This window comes from Rhinolophus sinicus, linkage group LG02 (assembly GCF_036562045.2).
Source record: "Rhinolophus sinicus isolate RSC01 linkage group LG02, ASM3656204v1, whole genome shotgun sequence".
Classification (NCBI taxonomy): Eukaryota; Metazoa; Chordata; class Mammalia; order Chiroptera; family Rhinolophidae; genus Rhinolophus; species Rhinolophus sinicus.
Window position 1 is genome coordinate 157,218,991 of NC_133752.1, and position 24,081 is coordinate 157,243,071.

The following is a 24,081-nucleotide window of genomic DNA, read 5'->3' on the forward strand; positions in this document are numbered from 1 at the left end:
CAGCTAAGAGCTCTGTTTAACGGATCCCTGAGAGTGAAGAGAGCCTTGCTTTGAAGCCACACAATAAGTCTAAAAAGTTAAACCCTCTGAGTTCATTAGTTCATTTTTCCATGTTGTTGGAAAGGAAAGTGGTATATTGTGGGAGATAATTATAACTGATCACCCAAATGAAAACAATTTTGACAAGTTCTAATGTAACTTTTTATTGAAACAGGGACGATGAAATCCTTTTCTCTAAAAGGAAAAAGTTGTAGGTCACATGAAAGATAGGTCTCAGGATAAGAAACCTCTTGTTCAACTAAGAAAAACAAAAGAGCACTGAAATTCTGAGGAATAGAATCATATGATGCTTTACTTCCTGCCCTCAGCTTGAAGAATGAAATCAAATCGGAGGGCCAAAATCATGCTTCTCTAAAACTGGTCGCAAATAATGTCATTTTTGTTTTGTTTACATTGCCCCTGTAAATGGAGGACAACAGTGGGGATTTCTCGGGAGAAAAGACATTCTTCCTTTTGATGAGCATGTTGGGGAAGGATTCTTTGGTTTACTTTCTACCACAAGGAACTACGTGGTTATACAAGAGTAGTGAAATATATAAATGTGAATTTTCTTTTACATATCAAAGATCCATGAGAGGAGGTTTGGGATTCACCTGGGGAGACACATTATCTCTGTCCTCAAAGCATCAAGATGTACCCTGACTTTAAGCATAAATTGAGGAGGGACTGGCAGTGCGAGGAAACTGGTTACTGAAATAGGAGAACACAGTCCCGAATCGCTCCACAACAAACTCATTTAGGTCACAATATTATACGATGAAGTGTACTTGCTATGTACCATACCAGGCTATTTTTTCTAGGCCCTTCCAGCCTTGGCCATCCCCAGACTGTTAGAAGAAAGATCAGGGTGTTGTAAGGGGTTCTCTCCCTAGCCTCCCAAAACCAATATTAGCCTGCACCCCAGCTGCAGCCCCCAAGCCAGGGTTAATTCCTTAAAGATGTCAGAGCCTTAAATGAAGGAGTCTACATTAGAGGTAGTCCTCCACCTGGGGGTGGAGTCCAGGGCGGGCTGAGCCTGGCCCCGCCCAGGGAGCGGGCGGGGCATCTCCGTGGCTCGGCCCTGCTGGCCCGGGACTGCACGTGACCCGCAGCCCCGCCTCTCGCCCGCTTCGCAGCGCCAGCTCGGCAGGCGCGGGGCGTGAGTCTCGAGTGAGACCCGCTAGGCTCCAACTCCGCATCGCCGGTGCTCGGCGGGCAGCAACTTTCTCGCCGGATCGGCCGCGGCGGCGGCTGCTGCCGTGGCATCCGGAGCGAGAACCGGGAGGAGGAAGGCGGCGGCGATTGCTCCTGCCTCGTCCCCCCGGGAAGCCCCGGGCCCCTGCTGCCCTATGTCCCGCAAGGCGAGCGAGAATGTGGAGTACACGCTGCGGAGTCTGAGCAGCCTCAAGGGCGAGCGGCGCAGGAAGCAGCAGGAGCCGGACGCGGCGATCGCGGCCGGGGAGCGCAGCCTCCTGGCGGCCGCGGAGTCGAGCAGCAGCCTGCAGAGCGCGGGCGCGGGCAGTAGCGGCGGCGTCGGGGACCTGGAGCGCGCGGCTCGGCAGCAGTTCCAGCAGGACGAGACCCCCGCCTTCGTGTACGTGGTGGCGGTCTTCTCCGCGCTGGGCGGCTTCCTGTTCGGCTATGACACCGGGGTGGTGTCGGGGGCGATGCTGCTGCTCAAGCGGCAGCTCAGCCTGGACGCGTTGTGGCAGGAGCTGCTGGTGTCCAGCACGGTGGGGGCGGCTGCCGTCTCGGCGCTGGCTGGCGGGGCCCTCAACGGCGTCTTCGGCCGCCGCGCCGCCATCCTGCTGGCCAGTGCCCTCTTCACCGCCGGCTCCGCGGTGCTGGCCGCGGCGAACAACAAGGAGACCCTGCTCGCGGGACGCCTGGTCGTAGGGCTTGGCATCGGTGAGTTCGGGCTCTGCAAAGGGAATCCAGGGCCCCTGGCGTTACCGCTCTTAACCCTTGATCGCTGCTTTCCTTTTGCCCCTTCGAGGTCCCCGTCGAGTCTTGGCAGGTCCGAGAATCCTCCCCTCCACGTCTCTTGTCCTGAGAGCCCATCTATTAGTCCCGCTTCTAAGGCTGGCTCCCTAGGGGGTTGGGGCGGACTCGCTGTAGTCTACCCCGAACCCATGTGGAATGTTTAATCGCCCACCGTCAAGTGAATCCGTGTGATTGGCCTCAGCCCTTCCAAGAACCCTGCTTATCACCAGCTTTTTCCTTGATCTAGCCTTGCCTAATGCTCCTCTACAGCTTAAGAGGGAGGGTCTCTAATTTCCGGAACTCGCTCACTTTGTTTCTCCACTGCTAGCTCCTTTTCTAGGATTCCAAAGTGCGAATCCCATCAGTCTTAAAGTAACAGTAAGTTAATTTTAAAGTTAAGTAATTCTAGACTCAAAAACTATTTTTTGCTACCCCTTCTCTCTTTTTCTTCTCTAGTCATTTATCTTTAGACAGAGTATAATTTTTACTTTTTGTATGGCTTTTTGCTTTCATCTTTTTTCCCAAATGGTTTTCCTTAACTCCGTTTTGCTAACTTTTCCCTTTAAATCCATATTCACCCATTCTCCTCTTTGTTTTGCCTCTCCTGCCTTCCCGTTGGGAGCCAAATTATTGTATCTATTAAAGGTCATATTCACTTCCTAAATTCATTTAGGAGCTACTCCCCCTGTGGATAAATGCCTAGCAAGATAGATCTTTGCAATTTACTTTAAAAATACGGTATTAACGTTCCCAGGGCATTGATTTTTCACCCTGGTTGCTGAGCAGGAAAGGTACAATTGGCAAGTTCTTGGCAGAAGGAAGCTATTTGGAATGTACTCAGTATTATTAGAAAGCACTTTTGAGGGAAAGTGGGGGGTTGACACTTCAATCTCACTAGGAATTTTTCTAAGACATACTGCTGATGCTTTTTAAATGTTTCATTTCATAATTCAGTTTTTGTTTCCTTTAGGGTGCTGTTGACCTACGCATTTCCTCTCTATGGCTGGGTCTTGATGAAGCCCTTTCAACCTGGGGCTCCGATGATCTGTCCAGTCACCGCTTGTTTGACATTTATGCTTTTCACCCTTTCTCTGTAGGCTCTCAGGGGAATCGAGCCCCATTTATACAATTCCACGGGTAGGAATCTTGAGGCTAACCCTTCCCCACTTCCCCCACTCCTACACAAACACACACACTGCACTTTGTATCCCAAAGCTGTCATTTCTGACATCCTTTTTGTTTGTTTATTGAGCAATTAGTGAAGCAGGGATAGGCTCTCAATATAAAATGTTAAGTTGGCACATTAAAGTCCAAAATGACCATAAAGTACAGCTGAAGTGAACTCTCTTTATGTAGGAGCTACCTGTACCTTCAGGACCCAACAAATAACCTGGTGTTGACGTCTAATGATCAGGGGATTCTTTTCTCAGCATTCTCTGCTTGGGACACCCAGACCACCTTTTTTTGTTTGTTTGTTTCTTCTGACATAGAACAATTTTAGGTAGCAAGATTTGGTCTGCGAGACTGAATCTTATTTGTGATTTCAAAATTTGATAATGTTTTGCAGAGATCTCTAAATGAAGCCTCCTCATGTTTAGCTATGGCAAGTATTGGGTATTTGGATATTATGTTGACTATTTTATCTGATAGGAAAATTGAGCCCCTGTTATGTGTAAGGTCCCCTTCCAGGTGATGTGAGCAGAATGGTGAGGAGCATTTATACTCCAGTAAGGGTGGCAGGGTGGAACTGAAGCCAGGTAGAACTTGCTAAACTCCATAAGAAAGGCTCTCAGAGGGCTGATGAATTCAAAAAGGGTAAGGTTACTGGGAGCTGAGGGAAGCCAGAAGCTCTTCCTGATGGAAATGTATGTTGATGAGCAGTATTGTCACAGCGGAAATGAGGAAAGGACCTTCTAGCCAGGGAATGAATAAAGAAAGGAAAGCATAGGGCATTCTTGGGGAACAGGGTGGATGCAACAAAGAGGAGGAAGCAGGATTGGAAAGGCTGGTGTATAAGAACTAAGGATGCTTCTGTGTATCAGTGTGGTCCTGTGGTGCCTGGGCTGCTTGCCTGACAGTGCAGCTAGTTGGAACATGGTTCTGATTCAGTCCTGTTAAGGCCTGTGTCACTCATGGCGAAAGTACCCCTTAGAATAGAACCCCTGATAACAAAGTTTCATAAAACCGCTTCGCTTATAAAATGAAGAATGTTCTAAGATCATGAACAGGCCTTGTAGTAGACCACATGGAACAACACCACATTACAAATTAGAGTCTATGTAAAGTATGTAATTGTACACGTAAAATACTTAAAACTCATAGATTACTAACCCCTCAAAAGAGAAGTCACAAGAATTATTTTCAGCTACAAGAAAATGGGTCCCTAACATGAGCATTTTTTTAAGACATTAAATTTTATTTGTTCGATACACTAATTCTTGGTTAATTTCATGCTACTTTTTTAAGTAGTTAAATTTTAAGTGTGGTCAGAAGGGTTTTTTTGTTTGTTTTGTTGTTTGTTTGTTTTGTCCTTTCAATACTTAGTAAATGTTGACAAGTTTGCAGTGATAATTTTTTTCACCAATTTGCCTATGGTAAATATAAGGTCCACACAGACAGTGTTTTTTGTTCATTTTGTTCACTGATATATCCCTAGCCCGTAGGAGGCACGTGTTGAATAAATGAATTAAATGAATGAATAGTAAGTAGAAACATTAAAGTAATTACATTGCTGGTAGGGCACCACTCTAGTTAGGATTGTTCTTTTTTAAAAAATAGGGTATTATAAAATATTTGATAGGCCATCTAAGGGTTTTTGTTTATAACAGTTTAATGAAATAATTCATTTTCTATTCAACAAATGCTAATTAAACTTCCATTATTGATTCTGTCAGATTTGGAGTAGACAGTCATTAGATAAAAATCCCACTCTGGAGGTTTTCATTCTCTAATGGAAAAGAAAGACCATCCGCAAGCAATTAAAATACAGTAGAGGTTTCTCTAGGTGCTGTGGGACACACAGAAGAGTGGGCAGTTGAGTCCCTTGTGGGAGGAAGTAAATAGAACACAGAATTAAGAGGATTTTACAGAGACAGAATTATTTAAGCTGGGGTTTGAAGGGTGAGTAGGAGTTCAACAGATGTAGAGGGAGCTGGGAAAGGAACTAATATTTCGTGTTTATCTCACTTAATCCTTCTAACTCTTTGAAATAGGTGTGAAACAGGTCACCTTCTGCTGGATGTGGATATAGCCTACAGCAGTTAAATGACAAGGTCACTGGTACAAAGTCAGGATTAAAACAACAAAACCTCTTTCTGTTACCACTTAAGGTAGAATTAGCAGCAGGTGTAAAGGCAGAGAAGAATCAAAGCAGTGTTTGAAGCATAAAGTGACTGAAGTGTGGTGGTAGGGTGGTCGTGAAACTGGAATGAATTTTTTTTTGGGGGGGAGGGCAGGGGGTGGCGGTAGGCTGAACAGGGTTTATTTGGCCCTGCCTGTGGAGGGACAGTCAGTGGAGGTTTTTAGTTGTAAATGATATGCTCAGATTAAGCATCCATTGAATCTGGTCTTCTCTCCACCCCCATTGTGCTTTTAAACTCCTTCCTTCCCCAAAGCTCTTGCCTCTTTGAGTTTTGTAGTATTAGAAATCCTTGGCTGAGGTGGTTACTATAGGATGGGTAAAGCAGAACATGTGGCCATGAATTTCTGGAATTGGAAGAGTCAGTGGGCCCTTCAACAGAAACTCTGAGAAAGATAAAGATGTCAAGCAGTTTAGTGTGGGTGTTAATTTGTATTAAATGAGTCATATAGTAAAAGACAGAAACATCTCAAATCAGGGGTATTTGTGTTTATTTTAGTTTAAGGGTTCAGTTTCCTTGACGAGTTACAGCAAAATCAGCTTATGAGTGCCTATTTTGAACAGGGCAATATTTTAGGTTTTTGGCTTCACTAAAGCTTCCTTTGATTGCTCTGGTTTGTTTTGCTCTTGTCCTTGACTTGAGTCCTGGGAACAGACCATTGTCCCTGCCTTACTGTCATTGCCACTCAAACTGTTTAAACTTGAAGACTCAAATTTCAAATAGGACACTAGGAGAGGAAGAAAATTTCCTCTACCCTTCTAGGTTCAGCTGGTCTAATATATATATATATATATATATATATATATATATATATATATGTTTGAGAGAGATTAAATTAACAAAATCAAACCAAATTTATGTATGTATGTATGTTTGGGAAACCCACATACATGAAAGGTTCAAAAACAAAGTTAAAATGAGGTATATATTGTGGCATTTTGAGCTAAGAATGAGGTAAGGCGCATTGGGGTTTCTGAGCGGGGGAGGAAGGTCATTTGAAGGACGATAAGAGCAGATATTTAGTAATTAGATGTTTGCCCTGCCATATAATAGATAAGTTATAACAAAGTTATCTCAGGTGATAACTCATTATGGGCAAGGCTCCCAACTTAAATTCTTCAAGGGAGAGGTAAAAGATTCTCTGGAGCCCACAGGGTCTTGATTGCTTTCGACTCAAAGTAATCCATATGCCCAGGTGGCACATCTTGGGGAGGCCTGTTCTGAACCCCTTCCACACAAATTTGCACTCCCCAAATTTACTGTATTCTACAGGGTAATCTTATTTTTTATGTCCTTCATACACAATTACATTGCGCAGGGTTTATTTAGCAGTATTGTACCTGTAGCCAAAGTTTTTAGGTATGGTTTGGTACAACAGGATTGAAAGAATGTGCTTGCACAGTTCTGCTTTCTTTGATTGTCTTCTGGGACCTTGTATCTCTCATGCATAACACACACAATATTGTCTAGAAAGGGCAAAATTACAAGAACATAGTACTGTTATCACTGTTGGCATATCCATAGTTAGCCAAAAAGCAAGCCATTTAATTTAGTCCTTTCTCCATGGTGTTAGCATTTATTTTACTGCTCATTCTCGGTGGTGGTTAGTGCCTATAGGGAACATCAAGAAGTCTCTAAGGTCAGATACCCACCAATATGCAAAACCTTTACCAAGAATTGACATACTAATTTCACTGGGTTATTTGCACTGGGTTTGTTGAATTAATCTTAGGTTTACACCAGTTTATCCTTTTCCAGCCTCTGTTCCAGTACTCCCTCTTCTGGAACACAATTTGTAGCTGCATATTGCAGCTTGTAATAGGTGTGATATGGCCTGTTGAGTAACTCTTCTAAAAATATCACATTTTTCTCCCAAACCGCACTTTGAATTCTTATTCTTTAATGCCAAGCAAAGCAAGATCTTGTTTGATCAAAACATCGTGAAATTATGCATTAATGTTAAAAAAAGAATTTCATTTAAGATCAACAAAGTTAGCCAGAATCAGCCAGATTTTTAAATAATCAGTTAATGCTTGTTTCTTTTTTTATAATGAAGTGTGTTTTTTCTGTCCCCCCCCACCCAATTTCTTTCAGTTTAATTTTTTTTGTTTGTTTCAAGATTTTATTGGGGAAGGGGATATTGGGGAACAGTGTGGACTTGCAGGACTTTTTTCCAAGTCAAGTTGTTGTCCTTTTCAACCTTAGTTGTGGAGGGCGCTCAATTCCAGGTCCAGTTGCCATTGCTAGTTGCAGGGAGCGCAGCCCACCATCCCTTGCGGAGTCAAACCGACAACCTTGTGGTTGAGAGGACGCGCGCTCCAACCAACTGAGCCAACTGAGCCATCCGGGAGCTCAGCGGCAGCTCAGCTCAAGATGCCGTGTTCAATCTTAGTTGCAGGGGGTGCTGCCCACCATCCTTTGTGGGACTCAAGGAGTCGAGGCGTCAAACCGGCAACCTTGTGGCTGAGAGCCTACTGACCCATGTGGGAATCAAACTGGCAGCCTTGGGAGTTAGGAGCACGGAGCTCCAACTGGCTGAGCCACTGGGCCGGCCCCAGTTTAATCTTTTAAAGCAGGATTTCTTTATTGGATTTATGCTTTCAATGAAACTGACATGTAAAGTAAAACTTTGTTTGACTTCCTCTCTTGCCTTATTTCATACACATTAAAAGTTTGTGTGCACCGCCCCCCCCGCCCCAAGTTTTATTTCTGGTGGCATTGACATTGCAGTTATAGTGAAGGTTGTGATCTAATTATGTTTGTGTGGTAGTATTGCAGCACCCTCCTTGAGTGAGCTGTCAGTGAGATCACAGAAGTCTGTTAACATGAATTCTGTTAACATGAATTCTATGAAGTTATTCATGTGACTTCTGTATAAAACATTTCTTTCACCCATTCATATTTCAAGCTCAAAGTAGGAATACTGTCTAAGTTGAATGACATCATACTGATATCCTTGGCTTTCATACCCCTAATGATGTACTAGTAGAACCTGCTGGTAGATCTCTCGTAGCAAGCAGCCTTGGCTATCTTGACTCAAAAGTACATGAAACTAATTTCCTTTTCTTTCTCTGATCCAACTGGGTTCCTGTATACATCCATCCTGTCTACAGCTCTCTTCATTTCTTCACCTTTCTTTTTTCTTTGACCGGCAGAGTACATAGTAGTGACACTTCTGTAAGAAAACTTCCATTGTCAGGAGGAAAAGCTGTACTCACCAGAAAACCACAGAACATTTTTCCACATTTGTATTTTAATTTCCCTGGATGTAGAGAGAAAAAAATAGCTAAGTTTTGCAGATACTTCTAAACTCAAGTTGGGAGACTGCATGTTTTTTCCTTGGGCCTTTTATTAAATATTAACACCACTGTTTGCCATAGTGTGGTCTGGAATATGTGTCAAAAGCCACATGGCGGGAGCCTCATTTCACGAGGCTAAGCAATGTCACATGGGACCACCAGTGCCACCAGTGGTGGTGACACTAACATTCTTCTTGATTTGATTTTATCATCTCCCTGTTCTGCCCTGGGGGGACTCTCAGTAGTCACTCTTCATGGCACAATGTGACTTGGCAGTCGATTTAGCTGCCAACACCCTGGAAATGATAATACCTAACATTTGTCCATGGTTGATGCTGTGCCAGGCACGCTTTGAAACATTTTCTATGTATTAATTCACATAATCGCCATAATAGCTCAGTGAGATAATACTATAATCTTTTTAATTTGAAGATATTTAGGTAGAAAGAGATGATGTAACTTTCTCTCATGGTCTCAGAGCAACTCGTAGAGCCAGAGTTTGCTCCCAAGAGGCCTGGCTCCATAGTCTGTCCATGCTCAACTGCTTGGTGACACTGACAGTTCTCCCTGAATATAATTGTTCTTTACCATGATATGGTATGTGGACATTACTTGTAAAATATAAACTTTTTAAATGAGTTGTTCAAGAATACAGCCATGGCATTTCAAGGAATAACGAGGAAAGAAAAGCTGGTTAGAGCATTTCCTTGCTAAGCTTGTGAACAGGGATGCCTACCACCGGGCTGCTGGGGGCTTCACAGTTCCAGAGGGCTCTATTCACGTTGCATTTCCCCAAGGGGGGGTGTATTCACACAGACTGCAGCGGGGCCCCTGGAGTTGGTCAACACTGCGGTACTGCCTATAATGCAGCAACTACAATTTAGAAAATGCGTTTCTGCTTTTCCCTTTCAGCTCATGATATTCTGTCTGCTTGGAATGTGCTTTCTCCAAAACATTCTCTCCTTTTCCCATAGCCATTTACTGAGCGATGACTTTGTTGAGTGCTGGAGAGACACAGATAAAAATAGTCCCTGTTCTTAAAAGACCAAAGTCTAGTGGGGAAAGACAAACATGAGGTGGTTAATCCTACCATAGAATTATCCAAAAGGTGTTTACTCATCCTTCCAGGTCCAGCTTTATCAGGAAAGCGGTCTCAGTTGGCCTCTGCTAAATGTTAGCACTTTCTCTGAACCACATTTAGGGCATGTAAGTGCATTATTCCTTGCAATATATCTTTTTGGCTGTGACTCATCTCCCTGGTAGACCAGAAACTCATGGGGTTAGCAAATTAGGTATTAATAGTATTTATGTCCTCTCCCTGCACTTAGTACCCCCCTGTTTATTAAGCTCTTAAATATGTAGCAAGCTAAAGAATGCATAAAAGCAATACTCAACAGACCATTGCTGTAGTTGAACACAAGAAACCTCAGATACGTACTTAATTGCTGCAGAGTTAATTCAGAAAGTGGAATAACATGGTGGTGAAACTTGAGGCCTTTGGATCTACACTGCGTAGGCTCGCACTCTGGCTGGCCACTTACTACCTGGGGGCTGTGTCAAGACTTGTGCTTCAGTTTCCTCATCTGTAGAATGGGGCTAATACCTGCCTCATAGGGTAGCTATGAAGATTAAATAAGTTAATATTTGTAAAGTGCTTTCACATTGCCTGGCAAAGTAAAGCATCAGTATTTATTAAGCATTCGTGTATAAGTTGCATAACCTTTGACAGATGACCACTGTGTTCTTCAGTTTTCACATCTCTGGGATGAGTGTTATGCTAGGACTTAGAAAATAGGGTTGTAGAAATTAAATGAGCTGATGCATGTAAAAATGCCTAGCTATCAATAAATGGTAGCTTCTGTTATCAGGTGTCGCCATCTCAGTCATCACCCTAACACCTTTTTAAATTCAAGGGAAATGAAATCATGAGAGCTTAATGCTTATCATAACTAGTAAGAAAGAGGTGAGTAAAAATTTTGTAATATAAATTGAACAGTCAAACTTGAAAGACAGAATGAGTACTTTAAAAGGGAGTCAGTACTCTCTTTCAAGTTTTCAGTTTGTATTAGTATGTAAAATTTACCTCCAGCCAGGTAAGTGACGTGTTGAAGAAAGTCATAACCATAAGTTGTCTGAGAGAAGGGTACTCTTCTGGTGGAGGAAGAGAACAGAAATAAATGCAAAGCACTGAGTAGAGCAAACAGTTTTTCTTGGCTATGTGGAGGGGTTGAATAAGAAAGTTGTAAAAATGTGAATCTGTTTGTTAGAGTATAGTCTCGGCTGCTAGTATGGGACCAGTTGGAGCTGTGATATTGGATCTGTCTTGTAATATTTTATATGCCTGTTTATAGACAAAAGAATTTACTTCTCAGTGGAAAAGATGTATCTGCCTTTTAAGAAGCAAAGAATGAATAGTTTTAATAAATCTTGAAAGTAATTGCTTTGGAATGAAAAGATTTTTAATAATGGAAGCTTTCATATAAAACTCCATTATCATATTTTTTTGGATTTCGTTGATGACTCCATGTCAGGAAGGCATTCCATACAACACAGAGAGAAAATGGGGCTCTAGAATTGTATGCATAACACTCAAGGACTAAACATTCAGCGTTTAATATTTGGTTAGCAACTGCTTGGAGTTTTGAAAGAAAATTATATAGTGATGTAAGTTGTTATCAGGATAAGATCTGAAGCAGTTAACTACCATGTCTACCTAATTCTAATATTTGCTGTAAAGTGAAAGAAAACGGCTTCTAGAACTCTTCCCTTCACTATTTTTGGGCGGACAGGCAGTGTCAGTGTAATGTGACCATCTGTGATTTTTGTAGGTGAGACAGCATGTATATCAGGACTATCTCAGAGGTCATGCAGGGCCCACAGGCCTCCTGCCCGCCTAGCAGTGAAGTCACTAAGACTGGAAAACATACCAACCCCACCACAAAACCCAGAACTATTAGAGTCATTTATCATGCCTCTTGAAAGCAAGGTTGTTGGGAATTTCTTTAAAATCTTTCATTATATTCATGCCTATCCTATATTAGGGAAATATGTAGAATTTTTCAGAGTTTACTATTTCTTCTTCTACGTGTTCATCCTTTTTAAATGATTTTTAATGTCAAAATTCATCCAATACGTTTAATCAAATACTGCAAAGAACATAGAATTGTGAATCATTTTGCCTTAAATAGTCTTTATCTGTGTAAATCTCTAATCCTCATTTTCTGGGATATAATACTTACTTAAAGACAGCTTATTAGTGGTATTGTTAAAAGTCAAAATGTGATAGACCCTAAAACAAAGCCCATCCTTTATGCCTGTGTGTGTATGTGTTTCATGTGCAGTCACTTATTAACCAAGAATGTTCGTGTTTTCCATACTAATGTGAGTGAATTATAGGAAGTGCAGACAGGTTAGGCAAATTAGCACTTTAGTGACACTGCTGACATTCAATTCCAGGTTTCTGATCGAGGCCCGTTGTGTGCCCTGCCTCTCCATTATGTGATAAATCCAGTTCTTGACTATGAAAGTTAAATATGTATAGTCACAGTGACATTTCTTAGGTTAGTATACATATTTAATGTGCTAGAATTTTTTAAATGATTCTTGAGGGAACAGTGATGAGACAGTGATTGTTAGGGAAACTATTGAAAGACAAGAACTGCTTAGATAGAAAGTAATTACTCCAAATAAAGAGTATATAATGTACATGGCATAATAATGTATTATCAAAAGCAGAAAAGAGATGAATGGAACAAAATAAAAATTCCAGCAATAGATCCAACTATTTGTAAGAGTTTAGTGTTGAACAAATCAGATAAGATAGTGCAGAGAAGAAAGAATTGAGGAAAGGAAAGAATGTGAATAAAAATAATGTAAATATAAGATCTCATTCTCAAGATCATTGTTTAAGAATCTCTAAAATTTTAAAAAATAGAAATGGAGTGATTTTCTTTATATCAATGACGTGATTCACTGTATTATAATTTTTAAAACCTCCAATAGAGGCTTTAAAAGCAAAACAACAGATTGGAAAAATATTACGGTATATTTACCTAAAAGTAAATATATTTATGCTCAAAACATATTAAGTAGACTATAGCAGGAGAAAATGCAATTAGTAAATAAACTCTCGGGGAAGTGTTAAACCTTGTTAATAATTAGAAGTGAAAATTAAGATAACATATTAAATTAGCAAATCAGAAAAAAACTGCTAATTGTTTGTAGGAAAAGATTTTCTGGTTGTAAAATAAATTGGAATATTTTCTATAGAGAATATTTTAGATAATAGCCAGGCATATTTAACATGTTTCATTTATTTGTTATTTTGCTTATTAATTCAAAAAACCTATTTTGAATTACTGATGTATACTAGATACCAAAGTATACAAATACTTTGAATACAGAAGTTAATATGGTCAGGTCTATGCTTTTGAGTTCACTTATAAAACTACTAATACTCTTTGATTTGGAAATTTCACTTGATGGATTATAAGGAAATAAAATTAAAAAAAGTTTGCATAAAGATATATTTTTAGATGTATAGTATGTAATTTTTTAAAAACCAGGCTGGAGGGAGAACCTCAAAGTGTCTAGTGATTGGGAAATGATTACGTAGACACAGTATGTGATAGAACATTACATTGCCATTAAAACAAAAACGTGGACCTGGAGTACATATAAATATACAAATAATAGCCCCCTGAAATAGAACGTAGGTGTATGAACACACGGATTACAGCTATGTGAAAAATTATGGCTGGATGTAGAGTTTGTAAAAAGGCATAAAATTGTGTATATAGTTTACATATGGCAAAGTGGTCTTTAAATTTTATTTTTTCACTGTTGCCTTTATAGCTGTTGTTATTACTTTACTTGGATTTCAGATTTTTGTTTTAAAATATACAGACATATGTATAACAAAAGACTCTGGCAATACGTTGGTTTTTTTTTTCAGATGACATTTTACCTCATATTCCCTGGAATGAAGTTTTGAAGAAATGATGACCCCCCAAAAAAAAAAAATGTTATAAATGTAATCATAAGAAAGTTGTGTGGATGTACATCTCCCCCAATTTGTAACCCATTGCATGAATTAGCAAGATATTATGATGTATAGTGTACATTTATTTGGATCTTATTATGCGATGTATGAGTATCCCAGGAAAAGATCTTCTTACTACATCTTCATCATTGAGAAAAATAGAAACAATCAGAATGAGAGCTCCTGTCACCAAATTCTCTCATCTCCTTCCTTTGTGTTTCCTCGATGTCCCTGCATCCCTGCCTGCACTTTGCCCATGATGCAGGCTTCCTCCTGGACCTGTGGATGCACTGTTCATGCTTTTGGCCAAGACCAGCCCCTCCACTTGTATCTTAGATCTCATCTCTCCCATTAAAAGCTATCATTCCAGCTATTTTCCCTTATTTTACCTTATAAATTTCCCATTCTACTGAGTCATTTCCATAAGCATGCACGTGTGCTGTTATTTTTTCCATCTTAAAAAACAAAACGAAAAACCTTTCTATCTCACTTCATCTTTCAGTTACTGTCCTGTTTGTCTCGTTTTCTTTATCTAGAACAGTTGCCTATATTCTTTCTCTTCAGTTCCTCTCTTCCCATTAGTCTGTGACCCCTTTGCAGACAGGCCTTTGCCCTTACCACTCCCCCTATATTACATGGCTCCTGTCATGTTTGCCATGCCCTCTGTGTTGAACCCAAGGACAGTTTTTACTCCGTATCCTACTTGACTTTTGAAGGGGATTTGACACAATCATGCCTTCATGAAGCACTTTTCTTTAGCTTCCAGGACACCACACCCTCCCAGTTTTTCCTTAGGTTGTTTCTTCTCCATCTCCTTTGCAGATTCTTCCTCATCTCTCAGAACTCTTAGCTTTGGCAAACACCAGAGATCACTCTTTGGCACTCTCCTCTATTTACATTCACTCCTTTGGTGATCTCATCCCAGCTCATGGCTTGGAATGCCTTGTTTGCTGACTGTTTAGATCTCAGCCCAGACCTCTCTCCTGATCACACTCTTAGACCAGTGTCTCACCCAGCTTCCTGCTTTGCTCACCATCTTCAACATACCAGGTAAGGGCATCCTTCCCGGTGTTTGGATCCAAAGCCTTGGAGTTATCCTTGCTTTTCTCTCATGTTCCAGTCTGCCAAGAAATCCTCCGAATCTCAATTCTAATTAAATCTGGAGTCTTTTTCTCATCACTTACACTTCTATCACCCTGATCCAAAATGCCATCTTTTACTAGGAGCGTTGCAAGTCTCCTAACTGTTCACTCTGCCTTTTTGTTGACATCTCTGCCATCTTTTCTCCACATGACAGCCAGCATGATTCTTGTAAAATATAAAGTAGATCATGCTACTTCAGTGCTCCTCCAAGTGCTACTCTTGATAGCTCCCTTTTTGCTCAATAAAAGCCAGTAGCTTGTGGTGCTGCAGTGTTCTTTCCCCTTCCCCCCTCCTTTGACCTTACTTCCTACTACTTCTTCACCCCTGCAGCAGCCACCCTGGTCTCTTAAGAACACACAAGTCATCCTTCGAGGCCTTTGCAGGTCTGATTCCTCCGCTAGGAAAGCACTCCTCAGATTTCTATATCACTCCCTCATCTTTCCATTTCTCAAATGTCTCCTCTTAGTGAGTTCTTCCTTGATCACTCTGTTTAAAATTGCAGCCCCCATCATTGGTACTCCCTACTCTCTTTTTTATTTTTTCACTATGTTTTACCCTTTTTTTCTCCCTGCTTTATTTTTCTCTATGGACTTTCTACTAATTGATATTTATGTTACTTATTGTTTCCCTTCACTAGAATGTAATCTCCATGGAGACAGGTTTTTACTTTTCTGCTTGGCTTACCCCTGTTTCATCAGTGCATAGTGTAGTGCCTGGCACACAGCAGTCATTCAATAAATATTTAATGAATAGCTAAAAACTAAAACAGTATAACTCTGGTGAGTAATTTTTGAATCGAGATTGGATTATCTATGCATCAGGGATGTTATAGGAAATGTGTGCAGTGGGTGTGGGTAATTAAATGTTGTGCAGTGGGTGTGGGTAATTAAATGTTGCTTCTGACTCAGGTCTGTCATTTCATACTTTTTAAAGTAGTTGGGAAAAAAATAGATATTTTTAAGTTCAATGAAACATTTCAGTCAAATATTGTGCTCAGCACCTGGGACAAAAGCTGATCTCTTCCAGTCTTGTAAAAAAATGGAAGTTGATTTGTGTATGAAAAATGATTAGACTTTCAGGGATGAACTTAAAGTAACTATAGTTAACGCTTGAATAACATGGGTTTGAACTGCATGGGTCCACTTATACGTGGATTTTATATATATAGTAGTCGACCCTCCTTGTCTACAGATTGCAAACAGTATTTTTGATCCGTGGTTAGGAATCTGTAGCTGCAGAGGACTGACTGTATGCATTGTTCTATGCCATTTTATATAAGGGATGTGAGCATCAGAGTACTATTTTGGTATTTGTGGCGACCCTGGAACCAGTCCCCCATGGATACCAAGGGACAACTTTAGTAACGTTTCAGGGGAGTCAAAAGTTAACGTGAATTTTTGACTATGCAGGGATCAGTGCCTCTGATGCCCTCGTTCAAGGGTCAATTAGTTGTACACTGACACATGATGGTGGAATCAACTGGCATGCACACTTATTATTACATGATGCATGCATGTTCTTTCCCAGTGTTGGTAAAGCTCTAATGTTTGTGCCCTTTCCTGGCAGGGAGATTTGTGGGAAAAGAGATTATGATTCAAATAGTTGCATTTTTGTAACTGAACCTGGAATTAAAGTAAGATGGAGGTGAAGGGTTGGAGAGTGGTATTTTACCCAGACTATAAAGAGGCTTGATCAGTTTTCGCTGACCTTCAAATCATCTTTCGGATCACTCAGGTTCCCCAAATTCAGTGAATCTTTCTCCTGGAAAATGCTGGGTATGGAATTTGAAATCTCTTATTTTCTTTTTAGTGCTCAATCCATATTTCAGATTCTATGATCAACTTCATTAAGTAGTTACCAAGCACTGGGGCAGGCACAGTGGTAGTAGCTGGGGATTCAAAAAATAAAAGACATACTTTATTTTTCATTATAGATCTAGTTATAAATATAGGGGACAAAATGTATGTATGTGAATGCATTATGATGTGATAAATTTTAGAAGTATTAAACGTATGGAATTTTAAAAATGAGTATCTTGATCTTGAGGTTGCTCTGAGCCTTAAGTGGTCAAGATTTTAATTCTGGATATGAACAGTGGGGTTATGCTTCAAGTGAAGCTGGTCTGTAACTCTTCATAGCAATGGAGTAGCGTGATCATTAGTCCAAATTATGATAATTAAAATGCTAGTCTTATGTCACATTTTAAACTTACTTGAATGTGGGTGCTTCCAATAAATGTGAAACTTAAACTGTTAAGCAAAATAATCACATTATTCTATTAAGACCTGGATTAAGCCAGATTTTCCCATTTACCCTTCTAGTTTTTCGTCTTACAAACCCCTTAAACTCTTAATATCTGTGAAACTGTCCTTGCCATCCCAGACAAACTTTATTCTGCCTTTCCCTATACCACTTCTATTACTTCCTGTGTGTGATGTTCATATATCATTGATGTAGAGAGTAATAGGAAAATATGCAAGGCACAGTAGGACAGGTAGTATCTACCTGGAGCTAGCAAGTCAGGCTTCACAAAGAATTTACTTCGTAGAGTTCTCATGTGGGTCAACTGATAAAGTGCTTCCTGTTAAAAGCTTTACATAGTTCCTAGTACTCAGTAAATGCTCAATAAATATTAGCTATTCATATTGTAATTGTGCTTTTACATAGCTGTATTTGCTACCATATTGTAAGTTTTAAAAGTGCAGAGACCATGTCTTTTGCCCACCCACCTGCCTTTTTAATCCCTGTGATCTAGCCTGGTGCCTGATGGGTTGCTGGCACCTGCCTTCGATTAATTGATCTGGATTTTTCCTCCCATTTTGTATCTGTTGTAGACAGACAGCAATATCTATTGAATTGATGAGCAGAAGCAGACTATACTGAATAAGATTTCTTGGCATGTTAGTAATGAAAACCTTCTGTAGAGCTATAATTTGCATATTAGAATGAGTACAAATGGATGCGTTACCTAGTTTTCCAGTTAAAGTTTCTGGCTAAATGGAGAGAAAATTTTGAAAAGTTTCATAGTGTGATTTGAACTTTGAAATATGGGACTGGACAGAATGAAATGGAATTTACTACTTCAAATATATATATATGACATGCCATTACTCTTTGTTGTCAGTAGTTGGCCAATTTCAACTTTCACTGAAGTTCAGGGAACAAAAACACAACAAAGGATTCTAACAATATGCTTTTATTTTTAGATAAGATTTCCTCCTTATGGTGTGAAATAAATAGGAATAAATAAATGACACTGTAATTATAGTGTCAACATAAGTAAATTTAAAAGAACATTTTGATACTCAGATGAATGATATATTGTGAATGAATAGATCTTGAGACTAGGGAAGTAAGAACTCATTTTTAAAAAAAGGCATATCACCTGATTAAGAAAAACATGAATGCTGGACAAGCAACATATAATTTTGTGATATTCATTTGGTAATTACACAATTATTTAATCTTTGTGCAAGAGATCATTATGTTCTGAAGCATTTTCAAAATTACACTTTTCTGAAAATAACCATTTTCAAATGCACATTTATATGCATTAAGCATTCAGAATTATAGTTATTAATAGGCTCTAAAGCTTTGCGTATAAATAGCTGCCACTGTGATTAATAGTTAACTTCTCTTTGCTTTAAGTGAGCAACTAACTGACTTAATTCAATTCAGATTAAAAGGATTTGTAGATATGAACTGCAAGTCACTGTCGGTAAATTTTTAATATTTCTAACCATTCATGAAGATGAAGTATCCAGAGGTAAGACGTTGAGGCAAACATTTCCTTAATTGTTCAGAAGGGAATGAATTCTAGGAATTACAGATCAACAGACATCATTAATTTCTAGAAAAAAATATGAAGTATTATTAGAGTGAAGATTTGGAAAAGAGTCTGATGATTACGAGGAGCTTTTGTGGGTTCACTTGCAAGATGTCTTATTAATCTCGTTTTTTTTTCTTTGACAGCACTGCTGGGTTTATAGATGAGGGAAATTCTGCAGGTAAAGAATTTGACACACTCCCTTTCTTTGATTTAACATATTTGTAGAATATTTACTTTGTACTAGGTGGTGAACAAAATAAACTTTATTAATCTCATGAGGGATAATGATATCAAGTCATCTCTGAAATTTGGCAGATAAATAAGACATGGTTTAGTTGGATACTCTGTCAGCGGTGAAGAGTGGGTCCTGAAAGAGGTCTCTAATGGGGTGCAACCCAGAGTTCAGTCCTTCTTGCCCTGTGCTTATCCAATCTGGGGAGACCACAGCAAACAGATGGCTGTTATGCTTGATGATAGTTAATATTAAAAATATTTTCAAGATACTGAAATGCTCTTAAAAATCGAGAAAAATTAAAAGTAATAGGGAATACATTTATGATATGTTTGTCTATATCTACCTTTTACATTTCAAATTTATTTGCATTATTTCTTTTGACCTACACTTAGATCTGACCAACAGTGAGACAGACTCCGTCAGAGAATGTCCATCAGGGAGTCTGTAGGTGTCGGTATAAGTCGGCAGTCCGCATATGGTACCGAGAGACCTGTTCAGGTGCTAGGAGAAGTCTGCATTGTACTCACAGCCTGACTGGAGGGCCTCTGTAGTCCGACCTGTTTCTAAATTTCTAAGGGCTTCTTCAGTGATTACAGTGGAGAAATGGTTTTATCAAATCTGCAAGGGAACTTGTCCTCTGAAAAGGAGTAAATCAGCTAAGATACTAAAAAATGCAGACTACTTAAGAGGGGAGACAGTTGTCCCCTTTTTGTAACTTCTTATTTGTGTTTAGTAAACGTTGGCTGACTCTGACAACACCTGAGTCATTTCATTTTATTACTTTTGGCACCTGTCTTTTAAATTGTTGGGTTAGCTTTACTTTTTTGAGCATAGTTTGAGTCTGTTTTTATGAAATCAAGAACATTATTTTATGTTGTTCATTTTATAAAGAGAATTTGTAAAATATGAAGATGACAACTTTGAAAGCCATATGTCTCTGGCACCCTCTGTGGAACTTCTCAATTCCCTCGACTCTTTAAATGATTCATTCTGCCACTTGAATGATTCTTCTCAAGAAAACCAATTATTTAGTGTTCTTGAGGTGAATGACTTGCAAATAAGCTTGTGCTCTTAAGCACTTTTTGATAAATTTACCAATTTCTGAAAACTGGAAATTATTTCCACATGTAGATCTAGTTGCAATTGAGTTATTTAGATCAGATATTCAGAGATAATAGACTCAAAATCAGTAGGTGCAGGCACCATACTAGACATTTTATGATGGTAGAATAAACATTCATCTTCAACTTTGTTTTTGTAATAAGTATTTCAGCAAAGAAATTAATATCTTATAAAAACAGAAGCCAACCATTTGTCACATACCTCTTCTGGAGCTTTGTTTCCCACCCCTCCGCACCGCCTCATCTTCCTTCCCCTACCCTCACCACACTTTGAGGTTTTTATTTGCTAAAATGCTTGGTGTTTCTCAATTTTAAGTAAAGTGTGACCTGGAACAATAAACTGCATAGAAGAAAAAGCATATGTACTAAACTTATGGACCTTGGGTTCAAAGAGGATTTTATGAATTTGACCTCAAAGGCAAAGGAAGTAAAAGCTAAAATAAATGAATGGGACTACGAGTATATCAAAGTGAAAAGCTTCTGCACAGCAAAAGAAACCATCAACAAAACAAAGAGGCAACCAACCGAATGGGAGAATAAAAGCATTTTTAGAATGCTTTGGTGTATTATTGGTCTATAACACACAATATACATAGTGTGCTTGCTGTTTCATGCTATGTCAACAGAACTTCAAGACAAGATCCCTACCTCTTCTCCAACCAGACTCACACTTCCAGATCCCACCCGTATTGGGCTTCTGGAGCTGTGATAGCTGTTTAGGTAATATTTATCTTTCCTTAAAAGGCAGCCGTTGTTGATTATTGGCATCATAAAGTATTTTGAAGAAGGGATTATGCTTCTCCCCAAGCAGTAGAATACTAGTCAGGTGTAATTTCGTAAAACTTGTAATTCCTGCAGTAAACATAGGGGTGCATAAATAACCAAAATGCACATCGGTAGATGACTGGATCAAGAAACTGTGGTACATTTATACAATGGAGTATTACTCGGCCATAAAGAAGAATGAAATCTTACCATTTGCAACGATGTGGATGGACCTAGAGAACATTATGCTAAGTGAAATAAGTCAGACAGAGAAAGACAAACACCATATGATCTCACTTATATGTGGAATCTAAAGAATAGAATACATGAACAAACTAATCAGAAACAGTCTCAGAGATATAGAGGAAAAACTAAGGGTTGCTAGATGGGAGGGGAGGTGGGTATGAGGGAGAAGGTGAGGGGATTAGATAGCACAATCGGTGACCACAGGATTGCCACGGGGATATGAAAGACAGTTTGGGGAATATAATCAATAACGTTGTAAAGATTTTGTAGGGTATCTGATGGACACTTGTCTTACTAGGGAGACCACTTCATGGATGGTGTAGGAGGTGCCTGATCAGTGTACATCTGAACCTGAAACTGAATAATAGTGAATGTCAACTATAATATATGTATATATATATATATATGTATGTATATGTATACATATATATATATACATATATATGTATACATATATATATATATATATATATATATATATATATATATATATAGTCACAGGAAGTGGAGTACAGCATAAGGAATAGAAACAGTGGAAATGGAATGGCTGTGTGCAGTGTCAGAGGGGTAGCAGATTGGGGGAGGGGGATTATCACTTTGTAAGGGGTATAAATGTCTAACTGGTACATTGTTTTGTATACCTGAAACTAAAAATAAAAAAACAAAAACAAAAATCTTGTAGTTCCTTTTAATGTGTGATGTTGAAGTCAGTTAGAAAGATAGCATTTTAAAAATAAAGTGGTCTAATAAAATCAGTTTAAATGTCTTTAAATTTAGATACTGAACTATTCATGTCCTACCAAACAACTTTTCTCTTTTTTTCTTTTTTTTTGAGTAAGAACTCCCTATATTTTGGGACTTTTTATCTTTAACTGTTCCCCGCCTTTGAGTTTCATGTTTTAAAAAAAATGTTATACTCCCGATTCCTTTTACTTAATAGAGTAAACATATTTTCATGCCATTAAAACGACGAGAGGCTCTCTCCCTCCCTCTATCTCTTCCTTTCTTCATTTAAAAATTTATAAACTATAGGGTAAGGGAAAACCTGGAGGGTTAGGAAGAAGATGTAAATTCTTCTTAAAAAGAAATTATACACACACACACACACACACACACACACACACACACAGGTCTATATATGTCTATATATATCTATATATTTTTTTCTTGTGAAAACTCTTAACATGCGATCTACCCACTTAAATTTTTAAGTGTATGGTATAGTATTGGTAACTATAGGTACAGTGTTATACAGCAGATCTCTAGAACTTATTAAGTTTGCTTAACTGAAACTTTGTCTATTGATTAGCAGCTTCCTCTTTCCTTCTTCCTCCAGCCCATGGCAACCACTATTCCACTCTTTGATTCTATGAATTTGACTATTTTAAATACCTCATATAAGTGGAGTCGCATAGTCTTCTAACTGATCTAACTTGAGCTGTTTCTTTTTTCTTGAAATATATTTCTTCCCTTAGGCATTCTTCAGAGTATTCTAATGTTTAACTCATTTACTCTCCGTACCATACAATAATATGTTGTTTGTCATGTTACACAAATGGGATCTTAGACACAGGGAGATTAAATGCCTTTATGAAGGACATACATCTAGTAAGCTGTGGAGCTGAGATTTGAACCCAGTGGTTTAACCTCAGAGTCTTGGCCCCTAGATAACCGCTGTACCGTGCTGCTTCAGGATGGTAACAAGAATACTTGTTGCACAGAGTTGGTGTGAGAAGTAAATAAGACAAATTGTGCAGAGTTCTTAGAATACTGCCTGGCATATACTAGTAATTATATAATAAATGTTAGCTATTATCATGATTACATTTTAATTTTAATATGTCTACCATGTATCTGCCTCAATGAAATAGTATAAAAGGATATTTATACTGATTGTAGTGAGTCGTTCCATGAATTTATGAAATTACTGACCCCTTCTGAGTCCTCAGCTTTAAAGATAGAGAAAATAATATCAACTTTGTAGTAGTTTTGTGAGTCTTAAATCAGGTAGCCTTATATAAGGGTATCTGGTGTACATAGATGCCTGGTAGTGTTGGCTTATTTTACTCTGCTCCCTTATGAAATCTGAATTCCTCGAGGACGGGGAGAATGTTTTATTATTTTTGTATCCATCCCAGGATGTATCACAGCTCCTGGCACATAGTAAGCATGAGTAAATACTAATAGAATACAGAAATAAGAGCATTAGAAGGAGAAAGACCAGAAGGAGAGACAAATATGTGGACATTTTTCTACTGGAGGTAGCTTTATTCTAGGGGAAAACGATCATTTGAAGACCACATAGATCTAAAACTTAGTGTGTGGTTTTTTTTTTAATTTAAAGATTAAACCGACCTGATATTTAATTCTAAAGTATTATGCAACTAATATGACCACTTAAGGACTGAAGAATGAAAGAGAAAGTGGAAGGGAAAGAAAGGGTAAGGGATTTAGTAAGTACTACAGACGTTACACTATAAAACTCAAGTTACACTCTTGAATAGTAAGTAACTTCAGAGTCTTAGTACCCATTATCAGGGGCCTTTGCAAAGCCAATTAGATGATTAGCGTTTTAGTTAAAAAATGTTTACTGTTTGCTTTTACATTTGTTTTTCATAAAATATTGGTAGAATTTTATTTTCAGCTGTTGTATTGACTATTTAGCTACCAGTGCTAAGAAATTATAGCTTTCTAGAGACCTGTTACGAAAACTCGGTTAAAAAGTGGAGATCCTAGAGATGTCAAGTACATTTATTAACTTGCTAAGCATTTAAACTGTGACCGTAAAAAATATTAAAACCATGTAAGTCATAGTCTCCCTGTACACTTTTCATGGATTCTTTCTGAATGAAGCTGTAGCCAAAGATGGTAGTGGGAGGCACGGAGTGTTGGTGAGGGTGTGCGGGCGTGGTGCGTGGTTGTGTCATCAGTGACCAGAGCAAACAGACTGGTAGCTGATGAAATCAATCTGAGGACTTGATACATATTCTTTACCTCCACTGTCAGAGCTGAGGCAGGATT

At 39.0% G+C, this 24,081-nt stretch overlaps 1 protein-coding gene across 1 annotated transcript in view; it reads left to right on the forward strand.

Moving 5' to 3' along the window:
• Window positions 1–1,155: 1,155 nt before the first annotated feature.
• Window positions 1,156–24,081, forward strand: part of SLC2A13 (solute carrier family 2 member 13) — a 308,538-nt gene continuing 285,612 nt past the window's right edge. The window contains exon 1 of the mRNA XM_019736318.2: window positions 1,156–1,947. Within this exon, the coding sequence (XP_019591877.2) occupies window positions 1,389–1,947 (559 nt within the window). The 5' untranslated portion in view covers window positions 1,156–1,388. The remainder of the gene's footprint in view (window positions 1,948–24,081) is intronic.